A 24,664-nucleotide genomic window follows, 5' to 3' on the forward strand; every position below is an offset into this window, starting at 1 on the left:
GCTGTGGAACTCATCACCCCAGCGGGAAAAGCAGCAGGGCTTGTGCCCCACAGGAAAAGAGCATTTTACCCTGCGACACCCAACCTTACAGTAATGCAAATTGACTAGATACAGGCGGACAAGAGCAGAGTGTTTGTTTATTATTTCCATGAAACTTCAGCCCCTGTGAAACAATCGGACATGCCAGGGTTCATTGTGCCTCGGTCTTTCTAGGACAGCGGGGGTGGGGGGGTGGGGGGCATTTTTAGTGACGTGCTTTCTCCCACAAACAGCTAAGGACAAACCCATTAGCGTTGGGCAGGCGCCTCCTCCCGCCTGTTCCAAATGCCCAGGCGCTGGCAGGCAGCATCTCTAAGTATTTTCCGTTTGTCTCATGGGATGGTTGTTGGAGTTGGGAGTTTGCTCTCACAATGTTTCTGTCCTCCCGATCGGTCTCTACCTCCTTCCAGCACTGGGTGGAATTTTCTGAAGCAACGCCAACAGAAAAGTTTATGTGGTGGAGCTGAAACAAAGGAGAAAATGGAAACTCTTAGTAATTCTCTCATTAATTACATGCGTGGATCAGTTGGGGACACTCAATAATTGTTTCTTGTAAACATTTAAGTGACTGTAGTTCCAAGAAATGGCCTTCCTAAGCCGTGGAGTATTCCCACTTTTGTTGGTGCATCCTCCCCTCAATTAGCAAAGTTTTGTTTTGTTTTTATTCTAATCCTGAGACTGTAAAGTGGAAAAATGAAGATTCTTGTCAGTGAGATGAGCTGGCAGGAGATGGTAGACAAGGGGTGGGCGTGGATGGGAGTGGGCTGAGGGGATGGGGGTGGGGGTGGATGGGAGTGGGCTGAGGGGTGGGGGTGGGCATGAGAGTGGGCTGAGGGTGGAGGTGGGGGTGAGCTGAGGGGTGGGGGTGAGGGTGGGGGGATGGGGTGAGGGTGGGGGGATGGGGTGGGGTGGGGGGGTGGGCTGAGGGGTGGGGTGGGGGTGGGGGGGTGGGGGTGGGGTGGGCTGAGGGGTGGGGGTGGGGGTGGGGTGAGAGTGGGCTGGGGAGTGGGTGAGGAGGGGGAAGTGGGGAGGAAGGAGAGAAGTGTGGGCCGATGAGGAGTGTGAGCTGATGGAGGGACAGAGCAAGGAGGACTCGCTGGCTCCCCACCAGGGGTCCTCCAGGCTCCTCTGGCTCAGGGGAGGAAAAGATCAGTTTATTTCAGCAAACTTGCATTGATTTGTACACCTTTAATTTAAAATATGGATAATTCAGGCCTTTGGGATGCCCTGGAGTTTAACTTTATACTTACAGTGGAAAAAAAAATACTTGCTAAGCAAGGTAGCATCCGTCTGAAGTGAGATGGCGGAACTCTGAAAGAGAAGCCGCTCCCAAGCGCTGGGGAAGCCTCCCCTGGGCGTCCGTGGCCGGTCACTGCAGTCTCCACGTGCCCATCCGAAAGTCATTGGAGCTTTAGAAGCCGATCCTCACCCACACCCCATTATCTCCGCCACCACTGCAGGACTGAAAACAACAGAGCTGGCATTCTGTAAAAGTACGTGTGCCTGTCTCCGCCATGCGTGCATCCACCCACCCACCTGTGGGTGCAGTCACGAACCTCTGTGTGCAAAGCCTAAGTGCTTTAAGGCTCTGCATCGTCCTTCAGTGTCAGGGATTGGTAATGAGGGCTCTGGAGGGCAGCTGCACCCCGGTAGTGGATGATCGTCAACAGTGTAGACTGCTCACGGGAGGGAGCCGGGCTGTCTGGGGTCAGCGTCCGGGGTCTCTGTGTGACTTGTATATTCCTGTCAAGTCACTGAACACTCCCAAGGGCTCTCTGTTTTGTAGTTTTTAAGATGGAAATGCCCGCCCCTCTTCTCCCTCTCCTGCAAGCCCCCATGGAGGCCGTGGAGTGGCGACCAAGGCTTGGAAACCTTGCTTGTAAGCTGCCAAGGGCCTTCAATGTGGTTGCAGTAAAGCTGAAGAGCCTGTGTGGTAACATACCCTGTTCTCAGGGAAGTGGAGGCAGGAGGCCCAGGATCAGGGCTACCTTCCCTTGTATGTCAAGTGGGAGGTCATCCCGGGCTATGAAAACCCTGTCTCGGAAAACAGTGCAAGGGAGAAGGAAGGCCGGAAGGAAAAGGGAAAGAAAGCAATAGAATGATGGAGGGAGGGAGGGAGGGAGGGAAGGAGGGAGGGAGGGAGGGAGGGAGGAAGGGAAGGAGGGAGGCAGGGAGGGAGGCAGGGAGGAAGGGAGGAAGGGAGGGAGGGAGAGGCTCCTGGTTAAGTAGCAAAAGCATGCAAAAAAAATAAATAAAACCAGCAAATATTTAAAATGTCAATGAAACAGGGAAAAAAAATAATAGCCCCAACCCTGAACTATTAAACATGGACTTTAGTTCCCTATGGTGATCAAGCCCGCTCACTTTGTGTGTAGTGGATGCTCAGGCTTTGTGTGGGTGCAGGCTGCCGGGTCCTCTCTGACCTGCCTTCTCGGGCCGGCTAACAGAGAGTCCCCAGGGCCCAGCTGTCACAGACATGAGCACACAGTCTATCTAAGGAATCCCGGCTGTCCCGACTCCCTGGGCAACACTGAGGTTTGTTAGGAGAGTGGCCGCTCTCCGGGCTCTCAAGTTAGGGAGCTTCTACAGCTTAGGATGACCCTTTCGCTGCCTGGGGAAAGGGAAGTAAGTCCTTTGTCAACAAACAAAGCCCAGGATGGAGACCACAGTCAAATCCAGCGAGGACTGTTAAACTCCTAGACCCAGCTCTGCCCGACAGATAGCTCCAGTTTCCCAGCCAAGCTGTTTTGTTCCCTCCCTTTGCCTTCCTTCTTTTCCTGAGTCTGGGTCGGGGGCAGTTTGTGTACCTCAGATGAGGTTTTGCCCTGGAACGTTACAGTCCAAAAGTCGAATTAGCTTTGCAGCCTCTCTGAAATCTAGGTGAAAACAAAAAGCGTGAGGGGTGCGGCACACCTCCTCAGACTTTGAGAAAGGTGATGACTTTGTGATGGGAGAGATGAAATCTAAGGATGCAGGCAGGCCTCAAGAGAAGTGAAAACACCCCCACGGGCGAGTCCATTAAAGATGCAGGTCATGAAGTGACCAGAGGGTGGGGTGGATCGCAGAGAGCAGGGTGGATTGCCTGTGAGCAGAGTGGGGTGGGGAGAGGGAGTGGGGGGGTGTCATGGAGGAGAAAGAGGGTCAACAAATTAGAATTTGAGGGTGCTGTCTATCATGTCAGAGGGCTATTGTGTGTGTCCGTGGTTGCTCTACCCACACCAGGGGAACACACCTTTCTAAGTCGACAAAGTCATGGACCAGCTGACTGTTCAGTGTTTCAGGTCTCAACCTCTCTGGATCACATTCGCCCTCAGCAAGTAAAGACAAATAATATAAGGATAAGAAGTCTCCTAGGGCCGGGGGGTGGTAGCACACCCCTTTAATTCCAGCACTCGGGAGGCAGAGGCAGGCGGATCTCTGTGAGTCGAGGCAGCCTGGCACAAGTGAGTTCCAGGAAAGACGCAAAGCTACACAGAGAAACCCTGTCTTGAAAAACCAAAAAAAAAAAAAAAAAGAAAGAAGTCTCCTAGGACTCAAGCTTTGTCAGGAACAGAGCAAAGACAGAGGAAGAAAATGCATGGCAGAAGAAAGGCACCCTAGAGTCTCACAGGAAGCATGGATGGTTTGATCATCCTCTCTTTAGGAAGTGGGTTGCAGAAATTCAAATTGGAGATTATAAGCCCTCAAAACAAAAACAAAAACTGTAATACTCAAAAAGAAATGAAGGAAAGGGCCAGGCGGAGGTGGCACACGCCTTTAATCCAACACTTGAGAGGCAGAGCCAGGCGGATCTCTGTGAGTTTGAGGCCAGCCTGGTCTACAGAGCGAGATCCAGGACAGGCACCAAAACTACGTGGAGAAACCCTGTCTCGAAAAACAAACAAACAAACAAACAAACAAAAGAAATGGAAGAGAAATGTATGGACAGGGAGAGGAAAACCACAGCACAGACTGAAAAATTAGAAGAAAAGACGCTAAAAACATGAGATGTGGTGGCCAGGCCAGAAGAAATCATGCAGAAAGAAATAGGAAAGGCTGAAGCTGAGAGAATGGGTGGGGAGACTGCGAGTGAGGTAGAAAGGGGAAACTTGTGTTTTTGAAGAGAATCCCCATCTCCTGTAGGTCCTTCCTAGCATGGGCTCCCTTGGAACCAAGTCTCGGGCACTCTTCCAAGTTATCTGTGTATTTTCTCAAAGTTTGCCACAACCCATGGAAAGTCAGAGCCAATAAACAAAAGAAAAGAAAACTTAAGACATACTAAAAGACAACTTCCTGTAGTAAAGACTTAAACCTGAAGCTCAGGTGGGCACCTGGTGTCCCAACACAATCTGGTATGGGAAACTCACAATAAGACATTTCCAGCAGTGCCCACACTAAACTACACCCTGGAAGTCTTGACTGGGTGAAGAAGCATCCTGTGACTACTCAGCCCAACAAGCGAGCCACAGGAAAGGAGAGAAAGGCAAATTGTGCTCCCACATTAGCTGGGCATTCCCTTGGTGTCGGAAGAGAGAGGAGTATAAAGAGAGAGACCAAGAATTGTACCAGTAGTCGTTTGTCCTTCATTGAGAGGGCTGCAGGCAGGCGATTTCAAATATTAATGAATTTAGGGAAGGATTATTCATGCACTTTCTAGAAAATTCTTAGACAACGGAATGAGTCAGAATTCAAAACTTGAAATTGAAAGGCTTTGGTAAAAGCATCCATGGTGAGTATCAACTTTATTTTCACATTATGAAGACTGAGCAAACCTTGATGGTTATAGAGCAGAAACTTGGGCGGTGTGGTCAAGTATAAGCAACCAAACCCACATGTGGGGGAAGTGTGACTACGGTGAATGTCTCCACTTTGGTAAGGAGCAGGTCTCCCAGGCTGACAGTGAAGTTGGAAGAGTCTCACAGTGATGGTTTTCGTTATTTTTTTTTCCTCTTAAGTTTAGAAGGATCTTTTAAAAACTAGTATCTCTTGGGAAGATTCACTTCCCCTGAAGCTCTACGGTTCCTATGGTTTCACCTCAATTTCTGTTTTCTCTGCTAAATTCTAGCAAACCTGGTAACTTAGAATTTCTCATTACGGTAACACATATTGTATGAATGCATCCACCCACCTGCCCTCCCTTCCGGTCACCCTTCCGTTCTCACCGTGTGTGTGTGTGTGTGTGTGTGTGTGTGTGTGTGTGTGTGTGCGTGCAAATTATACCTGGAACAATATTTACTGTATAATAGTGATGTTTATTTCTGGCCAGTGGGATCTGGGAGGATGTTTTTTAAAACTTCTTTGTACTTTCGATTATTACCTGACCTTTTCAAAATAATAAATGTTTTGTTTATATCACACACACACAAAAAAAATAAAGTCATTATTCTTTTAAGAAAAAAGGGTGCCAGGCGGCAGTGGCACATGCCTTTAATCCCAGCACTCGGGAGGCAGAGCCAGGCAGATCTCTGTGAGTTCGAGGCCAGCCTGGTCTACAGAGCGAGATCCAGGACAGTCACTAAAACTACACAGAGAAACCCTGTATCGGGAAAAAAAAAAAAGTCTTTTTCTTAAGACAAAGAAAACTTATGTTCCAAGTTTGCTTATTTGTCTTTTGTTATAATCATTTTTTAAATTTTCTTTTTTTACTTTCTGTAGGAGACCAGCTCCTGCATTTATTTACCCCAGAGACTCTTGAGGAATGAGGGATAAGAGACTTAGCTAGAAATAAAGAGGGGAGAGAAACAGAGAGAAAGGCAGGGTAGCCTCAGGTGGGCCCAGAACTTTATTCAGAAGGGCTGTTTATAACAATGCTCCCCCTTGCTAGTTACAGCCAAGTGTGACCCTTCCAAACACCTGCACTCAGGCCCCTGGTCCAATCATCCTCTTGTGTAGTCCTGCTGGGTACAGCCACTAAGAAACCTCAGTGGGCTCCAGCAACTTTCTATAGATGTAACTATTCCCCAAATGAATTTTTTTCCTTAATTCCAAATCTACTTAGTAGCTTGGCAGTGGTGGGGCACGCCTTTAATCCCACCACTTGGGAGGCAGAGGCAGAAGGATCTCTGAGTTCGAGACCAGCCTGGTCTATAGAGTGAGTTCCAGAACAGCCATGGCTACAATGAGAAGCCCTATCTTGATAAACAAAACAAAACAAAAACAGTAACAACCAAATCTAACTAGTTATTATTACCCATATTATTTTATTACTGTTATAGCCAAGGAGCCAAATCTGTTTGTCTATTTTATTTTACAGTCCTTGAGCTAAAAATGGTTTAAATATTTAAAAAGCATTATATTTTAAATAGTTACAAATATATATGTATATATAATTGATTTTGCCACTGGCCCCAGATTGTAAAATATGTAAAATACTACTGGCTCTTTAAGAAAACATTTGCTGATCCTTAATTGAAGAACTGTCATCATAATAACTAGAAGAACTGTCTTGAATTATAGCAAAATCTATATATTTGAAATATTTTAAAGAGCTATTATTTTATTTCCTGGGGTATTTATGGTCCAGCGGTGGATGTGGTCGGGATGATTGATTGTGCCATTCACGGATGGGCTGCAGGATGCCGGCAGCTTTGTAGAGCACTACCTGCTACAGTTGCTTCTAGTATTTCAAGTGCAAGACCCTTGCCAGCGACGGGGCCCAGGAGACCCTGCCTCCCGAAACATGGGGGTTGCGGAGGAGAGGCCCCGGAAAAACCATACCGAAATTTTCTTCTTGCTAGGACTTCAACCTACAGCCAGGGCAGAGCTTAGAGCATGGCGGAGCTGTAAAGCCAAAGCCTGATCAAGCCTTCCTAAAGCCCCACACTACCAAGTCCCCTCCAGGTCGTAGGAGCCAGGAAATGCCACCGATGGTTAAGTCCTTGAGAAGTAGATGTATGTCCATTTGTAGATTGATGTCCTAACTAATGAAATGGTGGTTTTCTTCCTCTAAAAAGAATGTTAGAGAAGAGCCCAGTGACTAATTTCCAGAATTGTTTTATTTGGGCACATCAAAAAAAAAAATCATTGTGAAAAATTTAATAATGCTGTTTAATAACATGGAGCAGGAAGCTGGGAAGAACAGTTATTCTGGATGACTGAATCGGGACCTAAATACATCTGATAGGCAGGAAATCACTGCCAATACAATACTGGAATTTAATAACGCACAAAGGTCTGAACTGCATGGGGACATCTGCCTTAGCTGCACATGTAAGAAAAGAAATCGACTAATCTAATCACAGGATATGACCATCAAAACTGCTACTGTGGTATCAGGCTGCATCATTGTGAGGGTGAGGTTTGTTGGAACCTGGATGGACTCTTGCATTTGCATACTATCTGTGGCTAGGGTCACTCGGCAGCAGCTGGGCCATCTGTGACTGGGAGTAGGTAACGAAATATCTACTCCTTCCCTGGCGGCAGGCAGTGTGAACTCAGAGCCGGGGTCCTTTTTAAAGGGACATAAACAGACAGAAGTGCCAGCAAAGGTGTGAAGACATCCCCTGTGGGGAGCGAGCATTTGAAGGGCTTAGGACTGAAGAGTGAGCGTATTAGCAATCACATTTTGATGAACTCCATGTTCCGGATCGTTCTGTCCTTCCGGCAGCCTCCTCACCCTTCTGTATAGATGAGGAAACCTCCTCGGAGTAAAAATTTACCTTGTTTACTCCACACAGCTGTCAAGGGGGTGCGAGCCGCGGGAGACAGTGTGGAGACAGAGATGAAGGCAGCCTCTCCAAATATTTAAAGTATTTATTTAGAGGGCTTCAGGGGGAGGGGAAGGTGCAAGTTTGTTTCATGTGCTTTCAGTCAGCTGTGCAAGTTCCGTGGAGCGCACGGGGTCATCTGCTCCTCTTCCTCTCCAGTGAAGGAGGGGTTTTCCCTCCCACCCTCTCTTCCTCTCTGTGAGACAGGAAACATAGCTCACCTTGGACTCACAAGTGCGCCTGTCGCCACCTCCTGAGCCACCCAGCCCACGCAGCTCTGGTTTTTCTCTTGGTCCCGCCTTTCATGCTCATGCCTGTGCAGGGCTCTAGCTGCACCGCTCTGTGGATACACAGCTGGCTTGGCCTTGGCCAGACAGGACCTCTTTCCTTGGTCCCCAGCCGCTGTGACCCCATCCTCCATCGGGTCCCCTTTCCAGGCCCGTGCCCACTACAGGAAGGTGCATTTCTTCGCGCCTCTTTGATGTTTTTGTCCTTGCACACAGCTCAGAGCTACCCTCCTGTGACTTTCGTCCTTTGCGCCTGTTCTGATTTCCACACCTTTGTCCCACCCAGCGTCAGAAATTCAACAAGACAAAACCCATGCTTACTTGACCCCCATAAACTGTCCTCCGTATCCTCTGCTGCTGCTTTGGGAGGGACCCGCTGTCCGGGTCCTCCAGGTCTAGAATTCTGTCTTTCAGATGCCTGGAATCGGCCCCGTGCCCTGTTAACTTTTCATTTGTGGAATCGCACATCTCTTTTCTAGTCCCCCTATGATCCCGGAAACATGATCCCTCATTCCTCCTCCTTAGTGCTCTGTCTTCATTCCCCCCCCCCCCCAATGACAGTATCACATCCTCGTGTGAGAAGCTGTAAGTTTCTTTCTTTCTTTTTTTTTTTTTTTTTTTTTTTTTTTGGTTTTTTCAAGACAGGGTTTCTCTGCGTAGCTTTGCGCCTTTCCTGGAGCTCACTTGGTAGTCCAGGCTGGCCTCGAACTCACAGAGATCGGCCTGGCTCTGCCTCCCGAGTGCTGGGATTAAAGGCGTGCGCCACCACCGCCCGGCGAGAAGCTGTAAGTTTCTTATTGGCTGTCTCTTAGTGTCCACAGCAAGTCCCAAAGCTCCGGGCGGCTCTTCCCAGTCTTCCCAGCAGAAACTCTGTGCCTACCTCACTAGTCCCATGCTGGCAGCTAGTCCCTGCCTCGAGTGCCCCTCAGTGCCCCTCCGTGCCCCTCAGGCTCTTGTGACCCTCTTCTCTTCACTCAGGCTACTTGCTGAGCGATGGAGTTGTCCGTTTCTAGTTCAAGGCACTCCTCGGTCTACCCCTCCCACCCAGGCATTTCTCCTCAGCACCCCGAGTTCTTTTGGACTATTCCTGTAAGGTCGGTTTTACCTTCTTCAGAGGAAATATCTTCTGTACCCCTATCCAGCACTGACTGTTCCTCCAGGTGATTATGGACTCAAAAGGAAACGAAAATAGTACTGACAACTTGCTAAGTTCCTAGGATGGGGAACCCAAAGCCATGTAGGTTTCCAGGGTCACAAGGCTGTGAATGTTGGCCTAGGATTCGAACCCAGGCTGGGGGAGGCGTCCCTACACTCAGCGTCCACCCACTGTGATGACCATGTATGGTGGCAGTGAGTCCCAGGCCTGTCTCTTCTTGGGAACTGGGGGGCAGCACTTCCAAGCCTGTGTGCATACTGAGCACCCTCCTCATGCGTTTCTTTTCTAGAAGTGACGCTGCTCACATGAGGCATCGTGGGGCCAACCTCACCCCTGGCCAGGACTCGGAGAGAGTGGCAGGTACTGGGGGCAGTGCTGTGAGCTGAAAACTGTGTTGATAATGTCAGTGTTTGTTCAGAACACACACACACACACACACACACACACGCACACACGCACGCACGCACACGCGCACACGCACACACACATCATATATGTGAAACTCTTCATCTTAAAATTTCAGGTTATAGCTAGAAATGAAAAATCCAATCAATTATTTGGCCTTCCATCCCATTGAAGTGGTTTTTTTTTTTGTTTTGTTTTGTTTTTTAATTTTAAGATTTTTGTGTATTATGATGGGTGTGAGCATGGACCACAGCACGCATGCTGAGACCGGAGGATAAACTGTGGAGTTGGTTCTTTCCTCCCACCTTATATGGGTTCTGGGAACCGAACCTAGGTCTCCCGGCTGGCCGGTGTGCAGGTCAAGCACCTTTCCCCTTTGAGCGGTCTCACCAGCCCCGTTTTTATTTGCACATATTAATTATAGCTAACAAAGGGTCCCGTGGCATTGTCACACCTGCCCTGGTGTATTTTTGTCATGTCTCCCCATCGTCCTCTCTCGCCCGCTCCCACAGACCCTGAGACGGTAACACCCTCCGGTCAGCTGTAGTTGAGAAAAGCTGCAGCCTGGCACCAGCGCACAAAGTTGAGCACCCCGGCCCCCCCCCCCCCCCCCCCGTGACTAGCCACGCCCACTCTGATTTGGAACACAAAGTGCTGCTCATCTGGGGCTTAACCAAAACACACTTCCTGGTTATTTTTAACATTTAAAATATTTCTGCAAATATTTTTAGAGAATATTGATTGGATTGAGCTTTAAAGTGGGAATGGGACGCACCGTGAGGCAGCGGGAAGAACTGCCTGGAAAATCAGGAGCTCTGCACTCCAGAGCCGACCCTGCTGTGTGACCTTGGGCACCTCGGGCTGGCTTCGCTGTTTTCCAACTCTTGTTTCTTGTTATAACAGCGACCTCTTGTGGTCCATATCCTTAACCATTTTTTTTCCCCTCCAGTCAACTTGGGATTTATTTTTTTGGTTCTTTCTAGTGTTATATCTCATACCGTTAAGCCGATAGACCTATGCTCTTGCAGATAAATGTAAATTAGAAGGCAAGGTAGATTGAAGCAGACAATTGAACACTGTCTCTTAAACTATTCTCTGTGGTTTCTTCTGAAGCCCTACAAGAACAAATTGCAGTTTATAAAAATGAAAATACATTTCTGTTTCCTTCTTTCCTCTTCCTCCTAGGGACCAGGGGAAGCGGCCTGCCAGGGCCTCCTCGTGTCCTAGCAGCTCAGACCTGAGCAGGCTGGAAACCAGAGCAGGTGAGATACTCGTGTTCTTGGTCCTCAGCATCCCTCACCCTCTGCATCCCTCACCCTCTGCACCCTTCACCCTCAGATCCTTCACCCTCTGCATCCCTCCCCCCCACCCCCCCCCTCACCCTCTGCACCCTTCACCCTCAGATCCTTCACCCTCAGATCCTTCACCCTCTGCATCCTTCACCCTCTGCATCCTTCACCCTCAGATCCTCACCCTCAGATCCTTCACCCTCCCCCCCCCCCCCCCCCCCCCCCCCCCCCCCCCCCCCCCCCCCCCCCCCCCCCCCCCCCCCCCCCCCCCCCCCCCCCCCCCCCCCCCCCCCCCCCCCCCCCCCCCCCCCCCCCCCCCCCCCCCCCCCCCCCCCCCCCCCCCCCCCCCCCCCCCCCCCCCCCCCCCCCCCCCCCCCCCCCCCCCCCCCCCCCCCCCCCCCCCCCCCCCCCCCCCCCCCCCCCATCCTTCACCCTCAGCATCCTTCACCCTCAGATCCTTCACCCTCAGATCCTTCACCCTCAGATCCTTCACCCTCAGCATCCTTCACCCTCAGATCCTTCACCCTCAGATCCTTCACCCTCAGATCCTTCACCCTCTGCATCCTTCACCCTCAGATCCTTCACCCTCAGATCCTTCACCCTCAGATCCTTCCCCTCTCCCCCCTCCCCCCCCCCCCCCCCCCCCCCCTCCCCCCCCCCCCCTCCCCCCCCCCCCCCCTCCCCCCCTCATCCTTCACCCTCAGATCCTTCACCCTCTCCCCCTCATCCTTCACCCTCAGATCCTTCACCCTCTGCATCCTTCACCTCACATCCCTCACCCTCTGCACCTTCACCCTCAGATCCTTCACCCTCAGCATCCTTCACCCTCAGCATCCTTCACCCTCAGATCCTTCACCCTCAGCATCCTTCACCCTCAGCATCCTTCACCCTCAGCATCCTTCACCCTCTGCATCTCCATGTGGTTAAGTTGATGGGACTTGTTTTTCAAAGACAAATGTCAGGTGGAAGTCAGAGGCTGAGTCAGGGAGTGTCTAGAGTGCCACACGGCATCCTGATTAACAATTATCTGTTCATCAACTCTCGAAACTAGAACCAACTTGCTCAGAAACCAACATTTATGTCCTAAGTTTTCGTTATTTCACTTCAGTCTTACCCAAGCCTGATGCCTTTAGTGTGGACAGATGCTCACAGACATCACACAGTAAAGATATCTGGAGGCTGGCCAAACTTGACCTCCGTGTAGTTCTCAGCTCAAGTTCAAAAGCATTGCCCACTTAAATGAAACTGTAACATTTTATTATGAAAGCCCTTTGGGAGCTTTATTCTGTCTGAGGAAATAGACCGACCAAGGGCTAGAAATGGTGCAAAATGTGGCAGTGAGACAAGTGAACCAGCGGGCATTTGTAACACGGGCTGGAGTCAATACAAGCAGCAGATGAAATGTTAAGTTAGGGATCTCAGTACGGCATCTGGAAAGACAATGTTCTGTCACCCCCATTTTGAAGTTGGTGACCCCCAAGGGGAAGGACTTGGACAGGGTAGGCATAAAGAAGACTTCAGTGCGGCAAGGTTGTAAGTCTTTATAGAAAGAGACAGATACAAATGTAGCACAATGTCAGTGCTGGACCCAGCTGGTCAGGGCTGCGCACGTGTTTGCTACTTTATTTTTTCATTCACACAAAAGTTTATGTCAGGCTGGATGAGTATACATCTATAATCTGGACATTTTGGAAGCAGAGGCAGGATTATGAACTTTGTCTCAACAAAAATAAAAATGATGATAAAAGGCCTCAAGCTAACACTGGTGAAAAGTCTCTTCTAACCAGCTTCTTGTCAGGAAGGAAGCTCTCCGTGCTCACAGGGAATGGGTCTAGAACTCAGAAGAATCAAGTCCTTCCGATTCCCAAGACAGCGCTGTTGCCAAGGCCTTTACATTTGCATGCTAAAAACATCAGCCAATCCTCACATTGTGTCAAGCTGTTGTGTCCAAAACCCAAAGCTGTGGTTAACAACCGTAACCACTGAGGCAGCAGAATCTTCAAAAACAGGCAGTACTTTCTGCCTGACTTACCCAATTTCCTGTTGAATCGTAATTTTTATATTTAGCAAACTGTGAACCTAGATGAAAGTGCTTTTTCAATTTTCATGTTGTTCCCCAAGACGGAGACAAAGAGTGTGTGTGCATGCACGTGTGTGTGAGCGTGCACACACTTCTGTTTCTATAATTAACTGGGGACAGTGTATGGGATGGAGGTGGTGGGGCACTAAAGACAGCTCGGGAACAAATAAATGACGAGCCACACATAGCCAGACGCAACCACATAATGGAGATTCCCGAGAGAAGCCCGAGAAGAAACCCTGATACCACTGGTGTGTAGCTAACTTCTCAAAGCGAGTCTGAAAGGTCTCAGAAGGGTCCCGAGGAGGCAGCTAAATGTCCGTGGTTTCTGATCCACCTTGATAAGCGTCTCTTCCTGGGTGAATGAATGTTCACGGAGTCACTCTTCCGAGGCACGAGTTCTAGCTGCCCTTTCTCGAAGCCATACACCACAGAGCTCACTTTGCTCGTTGGGTTTTTGTTTGTGAAGACCATAGAGACTGAAAGTCTGAATTTCTAGTCCCTTTGCTTTTTGGTGTGTGGGAGTAGGTTCATGCTCCCATAATGTCACAGTCAGTGTTGGTGTCTTTTTCTGTCACCCTGCACCTTATTTTTTGAGGCAGAGTTTCTTGCCCTGTACCTGGAGCTCACCATTTCAGCTACAGTGAACTGCCTGTCTCTGCTCCCCTCTTCTGGGGTGACAGGTATAACACCATGCCTGGCTTCTGATAGGAGTCCTGGGGATCCGAACTCAGATCCTCCAACTTGCAACACAGGTTCTTTTCCCACCAAGTCATCTCCCCAGCCCACTTTCTAAGTAAATTTAACTGTTTCATAAATATGTCAAGGAAATTTATTATTATTGACTTATCAACTTCTGGTTTGTCATTTGCCTTCATACATGTTGATTTTGTTTACATACTTTGGCCTTTAAATAGGTTGATTACCTAGAAATATGAGCAGCTGTATTTTTATACTGCTTGAATATTCATATTTACTTTCAAAATCATACACATGTTTTATCCAGGCATACTCAAAAATCCAAAAGGCTAAGGTGATGGTCTACAGCCTTTTATCTGCCGTTCTGCAAACTTCAATGTTCTCAAAGTTCAAATATCTCTCAAACACAGTGACATCAGATGTGACCAGAGCCATAGTGTTGGTCCTGTTCGTGTGAGTGTTCATGGATTGCACTGTAGGGTGCTGCTCAAGAAAGACCCTGTTGTGAACACTGCTTCCTTTCTGAAATCCAGGCATTTCTGAATCCTGCCCCACACCTGGCCCCTAAAGACAATGAAGTCTTGCTTATGGGTTGGCTAGATTAGCCAAAGTCTTCCTGTTTCGACCACAGTGTGTCTTTACCATTTAACCGGTTTAGTTGTCAAGAATTCCGTTTGCTTTGGTGCTCGGGGCTTTCCCATGCTCAGCCTTCCTTGGCCCCAGCAAGGTTTGATAAAGGTAAGCTACGCTTGCAATAGGGAGTGGACATTCCCACAATGCAGTGGGGGGCCTGAGCACTGGGAAGCAGGTGTTAATTATACAGCTTCCGGCTTCTCCTGGGAGACATCAGTGCAGTGTGGGGGAAAGTTTCTATTTGGTGCCTTGAAGAGTCATTTCAGACATTGCTGAATTCAAATTGAAATTTAGACACATGCCATTGTGTGTTATACACATAGTTCTCTTCACTTCATACAGACAGTTGGGAAGAGTTAAGAAGATTAAAAAAAAACTTATTTTTAATTATGCATGTATGTATGTAACTGCATATGGGTATGTATACATGCAAGTGCTAGAGTCCAGAAAAAACGACACAATGAATAAATCAAGAATTATAAACAACATAAATAAATAAAGATGGCTGTGTGTATAGAATCTTCTAATTGCGCCTCTGATCTCCAGCATGTCATACACATTTTTCTGGCACCAGGTTAGGGTGCAGGAGGCAGACATTAGAGGGGGAGGCTGAGGAAGGCCCCCATGTGGCCGGCCCACTCCAGCTCCAGTTGGGTGATCTGAGATACTGCCTACGCAAGGTGGAATCATGATTTGCCGCTTCCTCTATGAATTCTGTTCCATACACGGTTGCCTTTCAGTCTGCTAGCTTGCCATGAAACTGAAGGATAAGGGCAGTGGAGTCGTGTGACCTTAGGGGAATAATTTAATAACCCTGGCTTCTACCTGGATTCCACGTTCTCCATCTTCAGAAGCCAAACAACAGAGCAGGAACAGTTGGGTGTGCCAGCTCACACCTGTAATCCTGGGAGGCCGAGGCAGGAGAATCACTGTGGGTTCAAGGCTAGCTTTGGCTACATAGTGAGTTCCAGGACAGAGTGAGACCTTGTTTCAGAGCTGGGGGAGGGAGAGAGGAGGAAAGGAAGAAAGAAAAACACTCCCCATGAGTCCCTCTTCTGCGTCTTGGATGCAGCCACAGTCCCCTAAAGTTGGTGCAGCACTTGGTGGCATGGTGGTGACACACACCAGCGACACCTGTCTGTGTTTAGTCAGGGGAAAGAGGCTCACAGATCCTCGGTGTCGCTCGCTCAGTGTGTGGCTCCCAGGCAGAGCTCTGCCTCTGTTGTAATATTTAGCTTTCATAATCCTAAAAGCAAACACTCTCCTTTCTGCTGACGAGGAAGCGGGCTTGGGAGGGTCTAAGCTATAGACAAAGGTCACCCTGCATATCAATAATAGACTTGGGGTGGGGAAACCAAGGCATTCCCCTCCCCCACAGGAAAGCATAGCCTTGGTGGTATTTCCTGTATAGTGTCTTCCTGAAAGGGCTAAGATTTTTATGAAGTGTTTTCGGCTTCTAGTCTTTATGTATGTATGTATGTATGTATGTATGTATGTATGTATGTATGTGTGTGTGTATATGTATACAGCTTTCTATTCTATGTTACAGAGGGAAAAGTTTAAGTAAAAAAAAACTAACTTAAACCAGTTTGCTTTCCTACGGCCAGCAGCCTTTTCAAAGCACTCTACTTCCACTTCTAAATTCTGTCTGAATTAACTCATCCGAGTTTTATTTGGGGCAGTTGGATGAAAAGACCCGTGTTTCTCATTAGAGTTGGGACTCAGAGCAAACTTAGAGTTGACTCTGTTGCTTATTCATTTCAGCCGTGCAGAGGAAAGGCTTTTGAGTGTGCCCTGTGAGTCCGTTTTCACAATGCTTTTTCCTTCTCCGGATTCCTTCGCAGCCTCGAGAGCCAGCTTACAGGAACAGGAGACAGAAATAGAAGTCGATGAAGTCTTTTGGAAAACACGGATTGAGCCGCTTCTGCATGAATTAGAAAAGGGTAAAACAACACTTCTTGTTTTAAATAAAAACTTGTCATTGATCTGTGTTCCCCATGGCCCTGATATTTTCAGTGGACTTGGACCATCATTTCTGTGGATATGCTGGAAACATGTCATGTATTTACTTACCCTGTAAGCGTGTATAGTAAATAATATGTAAACCAAAGTGTTAGTGGTAAAATTGTACTTGGGATGTCCTAAGAGAGCCAGCCTTAAAACTCCCCAGTAGTACACATCATCCTCTTGAGGAAAGGCTGCTTCAGCCTCTTCAGGGAGACTGTCCACATTCTAGAAGGTCCGGGAAAGCACATCTCTGGAACTCAGTGGGTCACACAGCCTGGTCAGCGAGAACTATGCGGTGGTTTTGTGGATTCTCTCTCCTCCTGAGGTTGTGTGCCTGTACCAGGGAAGCCACTCACACAGCTCAAGAAGTGGCCTGGCATGTGTCCTGTCTAGCACTCCAACGGGCCACAAGGAGGAATTCCTGGGAGGACACTCCCCAACTTTTTCAGAATTCCACTGGAGAAGGTGAACTAGAATCCTTGGACCCTTGGCCAGAGCCACAGAGCAAGCCCCATGCTTAGTACCGTGTGCACAGTGGGCCTCAGTAGGACTAATTGAGCAACTGCTCCTGGGTGCATGAGCAGCATGGCATGCACTGATGCAGGGGAAATGCATCCTTAAACCTGTGAGCAGGGAGTTGGTGCCCAACACCTGCTTCCCCAGCAGCCAGCACTTGCTGGTTTTGTTGTTGTTTGTTTGTTTTGTTTTTTAGGGTTTTTTGTTTTGGTTCTGTGCTGTGGCTAGGCTGTACTCTCCATGGGGTGGGTCCTCTGGGCAGGCTTTCTGGCCTGGGTCCTAACACCAGGTGCCTGGTGCTGCATGTAAATTCTGTACCGAAAGATGGGTGAGACCACATCACCTCCAAAGCCCTTTGCTGCTCCAAATTCTGGGAAGACGAATGTAACAACATTTCTCCCCTGGAGTTACCATTCCCACCCTCCTATTAGCTTGGACAGTGAACTTTGGCCATTCCTTCAGCAAATGGGTACAGACGCAGTGAGAAAGGTGAGTCTGGGCAAGGATTAGAAGCCACATCAGAAGCCTTCAGATTGGCGGCCTGCCCAGAGGGCCGATCTTCCATGGACAGAGTCTTCAGTGGACGCCCAGCACTCTGCCCACCAGATACCACATAGAGCAAAGTTAGGACATCACTGAGAGTTTGAGTGAGACACGCCAGGCCTGTAACCCTTGCACTTGGGAAGCTGTGAGTGTAAGACCAACCTGGGCTCCATAGCAAGAGTCTGCATCAAAAACAGAGCCAGCAAGCAAAACAAAGACATATCGCCTCTTTGTCCCTAGACAAATTTAAAACCAGCAAGTATCATGGCGTCCGGTTTCCTTGACACCTTGCAGCTCCTCTGACTTGTCAAGTAGCTAGTTACTAGATTAGTTAAAATAGTTAATAGGACAGTTTTTAAAATCCTGTTTGCCCTTCTCCCATATTCCCCGGTACTGATGCTCTACCCACTGCCTCTCCGTTCTCTCCATGTTCCTCTCTCTCTGGCCCCTACCTCGCTGCTTGGTTTTGTTTCTAGAACTTTTTGTTAACACATTGCTAACATTTGCAGGGCCAGCCTCCACTACACAATGAGACTTTGTCTCAAAATGAAACAAAATAAAAACAAAGAAGCCCAAATCCATATTCTTAGCTACTTCAGCCTGTGATTTTCTGTTTGTTGGCTTTAGAAGCAAGGGTGTTCTCCTCCATATCTGGAAGAGACCATACAGCACCACACAAGTCTTGCCTGCATTTTGCTGATTGTCCCTATGATTTCCTTATTAGAAAAAGAAAGCCCCCGATTCACAAGTTTCAACCATCTGCCACAGCCCTTTCATGATCCTGATACAAGTGAGAAAAACAGGTCATTTATCGTCCAGAACATCCCGCGCATCAGGTTTTCCTCCCCATTTTCTCATGCTGAGACCCAGATCTGGCCTTCGGGGCAGGAATAGCCACACACTTACGAATAGCCACACACTCACGCTGCATCTTTCTTGTGCCTCACGGCAGGAGGCCCACGTGCTGACCTATCCTTACTGGAAATGTGAATTTGGATCATTTGGGTCAGGTGGTGTCTGCCGGGCTCCGGCTCTGTGTGGCTGCTGGGTTTCCCTTTGTGGGTAAGGGGTGACTTGTGGGGCAAAGCTCCTTGGTAACTAGACAACCCTGGATTACGTTTGAAACTCCTAACTAGCTTCAGCTCTCAGAAAGTCTTGGGGGGCCACGTGCCTTTCTGTTTTGTTTTGCTCTGGCTTCTTGAAACAGTCTCCATGTATAGCCCAGGCTGGCCTTGAACTTGCCATCCTCCTGCCTCAGCCTCTGGAGTGCTATAACGATTGTAGTCAATTGACTGATAGAGAGGGCTTACTTGAGCAGTAGTTGAAACTCTGATCCTTGAGCCTGGGTTTCCAGTTCCTCTGTAAGCTACAACAGTCTTGAGCTGAGAAAGGCCCAAAGCCTGGACTAGCGAAGAGACGGCCAGTCGGAGAAGAAAAAAATCAACGTAACAGAAACGCTTCACACAACAGAGCTCAGTCTCCCTCTCTGTCTCAGGCTGGTCTAGGTCCTTTCCCACCAGCTCACTTATTCAGCTGAAAGGCTTTGGAGGGCACTCGGCTACTGAGGTTTAAACTTTTTCTTAGATGTTATTGTTGAAAAGAGCTAAAAATGTTCTGAGTCACTTCCCCTTGCTGGCGCACACTTCCTCCGTGTCGGGGTCTACGCTCACATTATGGTATTTATTTAAGATCGCCTTCCCACTTTTAAGTTTTGCGATGGGGTCCGTCAGAGGCAATACTTCCCAACAGAACACGCTGTACCTTGAATTCTTTTATTTCCCCTTGTGCTCTCTTCCAGCACTGTTCCCCCCACACACACACACACCCCAAGAAAAGTCACTGGCCCTGGGATTGCAGCTCTAAAACAAAATGTTCTTGTCTCTCTCTTTCCTAATTAACATCTTTTTAAAAGTCTCCTCTTCGATAATAATGATGGATGTTATTACGCCTCTTTCCCCAGAGGAATCATTTTGAAAGGAACATACCATTCACTGTTTTCATCAACAGATACATTAGAAGGCGAGCCTGCCTGAGGTTAAGTTGTGGATTCCGGGTATTCTTGCTCTACCACGCGGGTGTGCCAATCAGGATCCCAACTCACTTATAGCATCCGTCTGTACGTAGCACAACACACCTATTCACACGTGAAACATAAATAGCACTACAGGGTAATATTGGTTCCTTTGGAGTCACACAACTTGTTTGAAGAAATGGAGGCAGAGATGCAAACGGCGGGCCTCAGTGAGAGAGTCCAGAAGGACGGCACTCGGACAGGAGGCCAGGGGAGAGGCTCTGCAAGGCTCTTGTTCTAGACGAGCGAAGTGACTGGCTAGTAAATATGTTAACCGCGGAGGTTAGTAAATATGTTAACCGCGGAGGATGAAAGCGCGATCGTGTTCTATTTGATAACACATGGCGGTGATGGGAGAAAGGAGAATGGTCCCTGGGAGTTTGAGGATGCCCAGGGAATGCCCAGGGGGCTTCTCCCTACACTGCTTGTGTTTGGCGTATCTGAAAACTCAACCGTGATGAGTAAGTGGCGGCTGCTCTCTTTGCTCTGACAGAAGACATCGAGGCCATGTGTGCCGCTTGCTCGCAGCTCCATCACACGTTGGAGGAAGGGCGCATGCTCGGCAGGAAGTTCAGGGAAGAAGCGTCCTGCTGAAGACCCTGTATAAACTGGTGGATGCTGGCTCGGACTCGCTCAGCCTCAAGCTTGCCAAACTCATCCTGGCAGTAAGTTTGTCTTCCTTTTGTTCCAGTGGACTGCGCTTTGTGAAACGCTTTGTCTGTACGCATCGCAAAAAGATGAAAAAAAAATGTGATGCGTGTGTTTAGAATCTGGGGGAAATTAAGGCAGTAAGCTTGCATCCCAGGACTGGACTAGACAGCGTTTCCTGAGGGATAAGGCTGAGCAGCACATAGGGAATATCCCATCAAGCTTGCATCTGGGCTGGGCCTAGAGTCTATTTTAAAAGGAAGAGAGAGAACAGGAAAGTCGAGAGAGGGAGAGGGAAGAAAGATTTACAACATCAGACCCATCCAGTTGCTCAAACAGTTAGATTGAGCACGGTTTGGGACTGTGTGGGCTGTCGTCTTCGCCTGTGGTTTCTGCTGGGAGCCCAACTCTGCCTTATGGTTTAAGAAATAAAGACCATGGCCAGGTGCTTTGTGAGCCAGTATGAAAGAGGAACCCGGCGGCCTGTGGTAACAGAAAGATCCCTTTCTGCAAAGTGTTAGAAGAAAAGGCAGATACCTGCAGCAGCTCAGCCCAGGACAAAACCTGCTGGGCAGCTTTGTTGTACAGCCGTAAACAGTCAGAACCAAATGACAAGCCATAGCCACTCTGGAATGTTCTAAGAGAGCATCAACAACAAATGGATGATGCTCCATTTACCTATAAAAGTAAATGTTCACCCCATCACCGGTACAAGGGAAGATGGGAGATCGGACTGAACGACGGAGGGGAAGCCCCATGTCCTAATAGTGCAGTGAACATGTCCATTTCATCTTATTTTGATAATGAAGTCTTTCATAAGCAGAATATTCTAGCCACATTTTTTGTGTAATTTTGGGTGGAGTCTACACCCTTACTTAACTCTCATCATAAACTATCCATTCTCTTTTTAGAAATCGGGGTGTGTGACTCAGTGCAGTGTCTTTGAAAGAGTAATTTCATTTTAGGGATCTGATGATGGAGTTGTGCCAGGGAGGACCCAGGCTGCCAGTACCCAGGGACTGACTTTACCTTTTTCCACAGTGAAAATATTACCACAGTTTCTGGTGGTGTTGTGCAAATCATTTGGGGTGTGTGTGTGTGTGTGTGTGTGTGTGTGTGTCACAGTTGAACTGACTGAGGCCTTCTGAACTGGATGTTAAGTGGGTAAAACTTAAGAAGGTAAACAATGCTGCATGTCCCACAGAATCTGGGTGAGGTTCAGTTCTGATGCGGGGCTATGTGAGTTGGTGCCTCCTTTTGTTTTAATTATTTTATTTTATGTTTATGAGTGTTTCCCCTGTGTGTGTGTGTGTGTGTGTGTGTGTGTGTGTGTGTGTGTGCGCGCGCGCGCACTATTATGTGCTTTGTGCCCGTGGAGACCATAAGATGGTACCGGATTCCCTAAGACTGGAGTTACAGGTGCTTGTGAGCCATCTTGTGGGTGTTGGGAACTGAACCTGGATCCTCAGCAAATGGCAGCCGGTGTTCCTAACCACCGAACCATCCCTCTATGCCATGTTGGTGCCTCATTACTCACTCTGGAGCCCCCGGGTCAGAAGGGACTGTCAAAGCAATGGTTTCCCACTTCCTGTTGGCTGCTTGGGTCTCCTAGAACATCACAGAGGAGATCCTGTTTCTATGAGGCTTCAGGACACGGTTCTATATAAATCCCCGAGACACCGTCTCATAAGAACCGTGGAAGGAAAATGAGCAATGGCTGAAGATATACAGAGCCCGAAGTTCTACACTGAATTCCCTCTTCTTGCTGTTGTTTTTCTATCCACTAGTTTGATATTACAGCTCAACCATTTAACAGTATTTACTTAAAAACATGCAATAAGCCTGTGAATTGTTCCAAGTTCTTGAATTCTTTGGCTCAATAGAGATCTGCCAGACAGCCATTTTAATTTTAATCCCTGTTTTTAAAAACCTTATGAAAATATGTCAGTCTGTATTAAGCATGTTCAAAGATCACAAACATACTTAGTAGGAGTGCGACTATATTCTGGAAATGTGAAAATCCAGCACCCTTTGCAGAGGGGCAACAATCAGAAGGAAATGCCCAATGTGTCATTGGTGATTAGGTATAGGGGAGGACAGAAATGATTTCAAACTTCTCTAATTTGGAAAACAAACAAAACAAAACAAAAGCACCACTTTTAATGTAAGAAGAAAACCACCCTACCTGGAAACCCTGCATCATCAGGAATTCGTCCTAGCCCTGGGAAAACCCATAACCAAGGCAGCCAAATTTCATGATCCATCACTGAACTCTAAGGAGGACTCAGCCAGCCAGCACCTCTGGCCTCCACAGTGCTGGGCACAATACTCCTCGCTGCTGGTGTTCTGAGGGAACGCAGACACTTGTTTGGTTTTTTTGTTATTTGGTTTTGTTGTTCTCTGCTGCTTTTCACTACGAGTGGAAGGTGGGGGATGGGCGAGCTGCGTTCATTCACTGGCGCATTTTGTGATCTGTAGAGCACAGGGTACCCACCACACTCGGACGAGCTGGTCAGAGATCTCAGCCTCCCTCCCGGTAGTCTGCCAGCACACCACCCTTGCCTAAATGTGGAAAGGCTTTTCTGTTAGCTTCAGTCACACATTGGCTGGGCTATAAAGCCAGGTTGATGTAATCGCTGTCTTAATTTTCAAGTCCCGTTTCCTTTTTCTTCCTGAGAGTGGAAGGAATCTCTGCTCTGTCCTGTGAGTGCCCTGGGGAGTTGTTAAGATGCAGGCAGGCTCTGACAGGAGTGCTGGGGGTGGGGTGGGGGTGGGGAGTGGCGTGTGTGTGTGTGTGTGTGTGTGTGTGTGTGTGTGTGTGTGTGTGGTGAGGGGGTGGGGGGACAGAACACTTGGTGGGAGACCGTTCTGCAGGTGGGATCAGGGCCCCCTCTCTCTCACAGAGCAGGGATGATACCTAATGCACAAGGTTGCGATCACTGTGCACAGCCCCGGAGCAGAAGCAGTAGGTGGAGATGCTCAGCTTGGCTCCCTCCCTCTGCCTCGACAGCCACAAACAACCTGCTCAGCTTTCTGTCTCCCCCAGGGAACAGCTCATACCAGGAGCAGTTAAGTGCTCAGTGGTATTTGTGGATCTAACAGATAACTCGCACATACTCTGTCATCTTTTAAAAAATTAACTAAAAACTCAACAAAAATATTAGCGATAACTTTTTAAATAGTAAAATAATAACCCTTGTGCCTTCATTTTCATACGAAGTCTTTATTTGTTCAGAGGACCCCATTCCTACAGATGGGTTTCCACACTGTTGCAGAGGGCACACAATACTTCCACCTGACCCGGAAATTATAGATGCTTCTCTTTGTAAGCCTGATGGCCTGAGTGTGAGCCTCAGGGCCCACGTGACAGAGGGAACCAGTTCCTATAAGTTGTCTTCTGGCTTTTACACATTCACAATCACACGCACACATACACACTATCACACACACACACTCACTATCACATGCACTTACACACACACACAAATAAACAAATATAAAAGAATATAATAGGAAAGAGTGTTGTGTGGACCCAGTGGCACACACCTTTAATCCCAGCACTCAGGAAGCAGGGGCAAGTGAATCTTTGTAAATTCAAGGCCATCCTGGCCTACACAGTGAGACCCTGCCTCAGCAAAGCAAAACAAAAAACAAGTTGTATTCTTTTGGGGGGTGCTTACTTAATTTGAATAGTTTTGCTCTTCTACAGTTTATTAGGCTATTCCCCATTACTGACCATTCTTTACTAGAGATAAACGTGCAGCTGACCTTGGTTCTGCTGCTCACTCTATTTTTTTTTTTTTTTAATAAAAGAAAGAGCCTTGTGTTGAATTGACGTAGATATTGTTGTGTGGTTTAGAGAGGAATTTCAGCTCCAAACAATGACTATCTCAAAGCATTCCAGAAATAGCCCCACCAAAGTACTGGTTTTAATTCTTTGGTGTAAATGACAGAGGGGCAGGTTTCCTTTGTGTGGATTCTTTTCTAGATGAGTTTAATCTGAACTTTGATATCCATCATCCTTTCTAAATCAATTACTCCATTTAATGGCACATTCCTTAAAAAACATCTACTAGTTTACACATCAGTGTGAAACATTTCATAGCGAGAAACAAACCCTTCTTATTAAAGCATTTGTGTTTATAGAACTCAGCTAGATATTACAGCTGATGCATAATGTGGCCCAAACTTGTCGTAGGATGTTATTTGAAGGCATGTTACTTTTGTTTATGTTTCATTTGTTTAACTCTGTGAAGCTGTGTTACTGTGCCTGACTAAAACACCTGATGGTCTAATAAAGAGCTGAACGGCCACTAGCAAGGCAGGAGAAAGGATGGGCGGGGCTGGCAGTCAGAGAGAATATATAGAGGGAAAAAACTGGAGTGAGAGGAAGGTGAAAATAATAATAATAATAATAATAATAATAATAATAATAAAAATAGAAAGAGCTAGAAGCCAGAGAAGGAGGAGGGCTCCAGGGTCCAGCCACCCAGCTACATAGCCAGCCACAGAGTAAGAGTAAGATTTACAGAAGTAAGAGAACAGGAAAAGCCCAGAGGCAAAAGGTAGATGGGATAAGTTAAGAAAAGCTGGCTAGAAATAAGCC

At 47.9% G+C, this 24,664-nt stretch overlaps 1 protein-coding gene across 1 annotated transcript in view; it reads left to right on the plus strand.

Moving 5' to 3' along the window:
* The window catches only part of Armc2 (armadillo repeat containing 2), a 121,403-nt gene that overhangs the window by 34,937 nt on the left and 61,802 nt on the right, over positions 1–24,664 (plus strand). Inside the window, 4 exon segments of the mRNA XM_028890253.2 lie at positions 10,758–10,834; positions 16,118–16,216; positions 19,904–19,984; positions 19,987–20,075. Coding sequence (XP_028746086.2) covers positions 10,758–10,834; positions 16,118–16,216; positions 19,904–19,984; positions 19,987–20,075 — 346 coding nt within the window.

The sequence above is a fragment of the Peromyscus leucopus genome, chromosome 8a (genome assembly GCF_004664715.2).
Source record: "Peromyscus leucopus breed LL Stock chromosome 8a, UCI_PerLeu_2.1, whole genome shotgun sequence".
In the NCBI taxonomy this organism is placed as follows: domain Eukaryota; kingdom Metazoa; phylum Chordata; class Mammalia; order Rodentia; family Cricetidae; genus Peromyscus; species Peromyscus leucopus.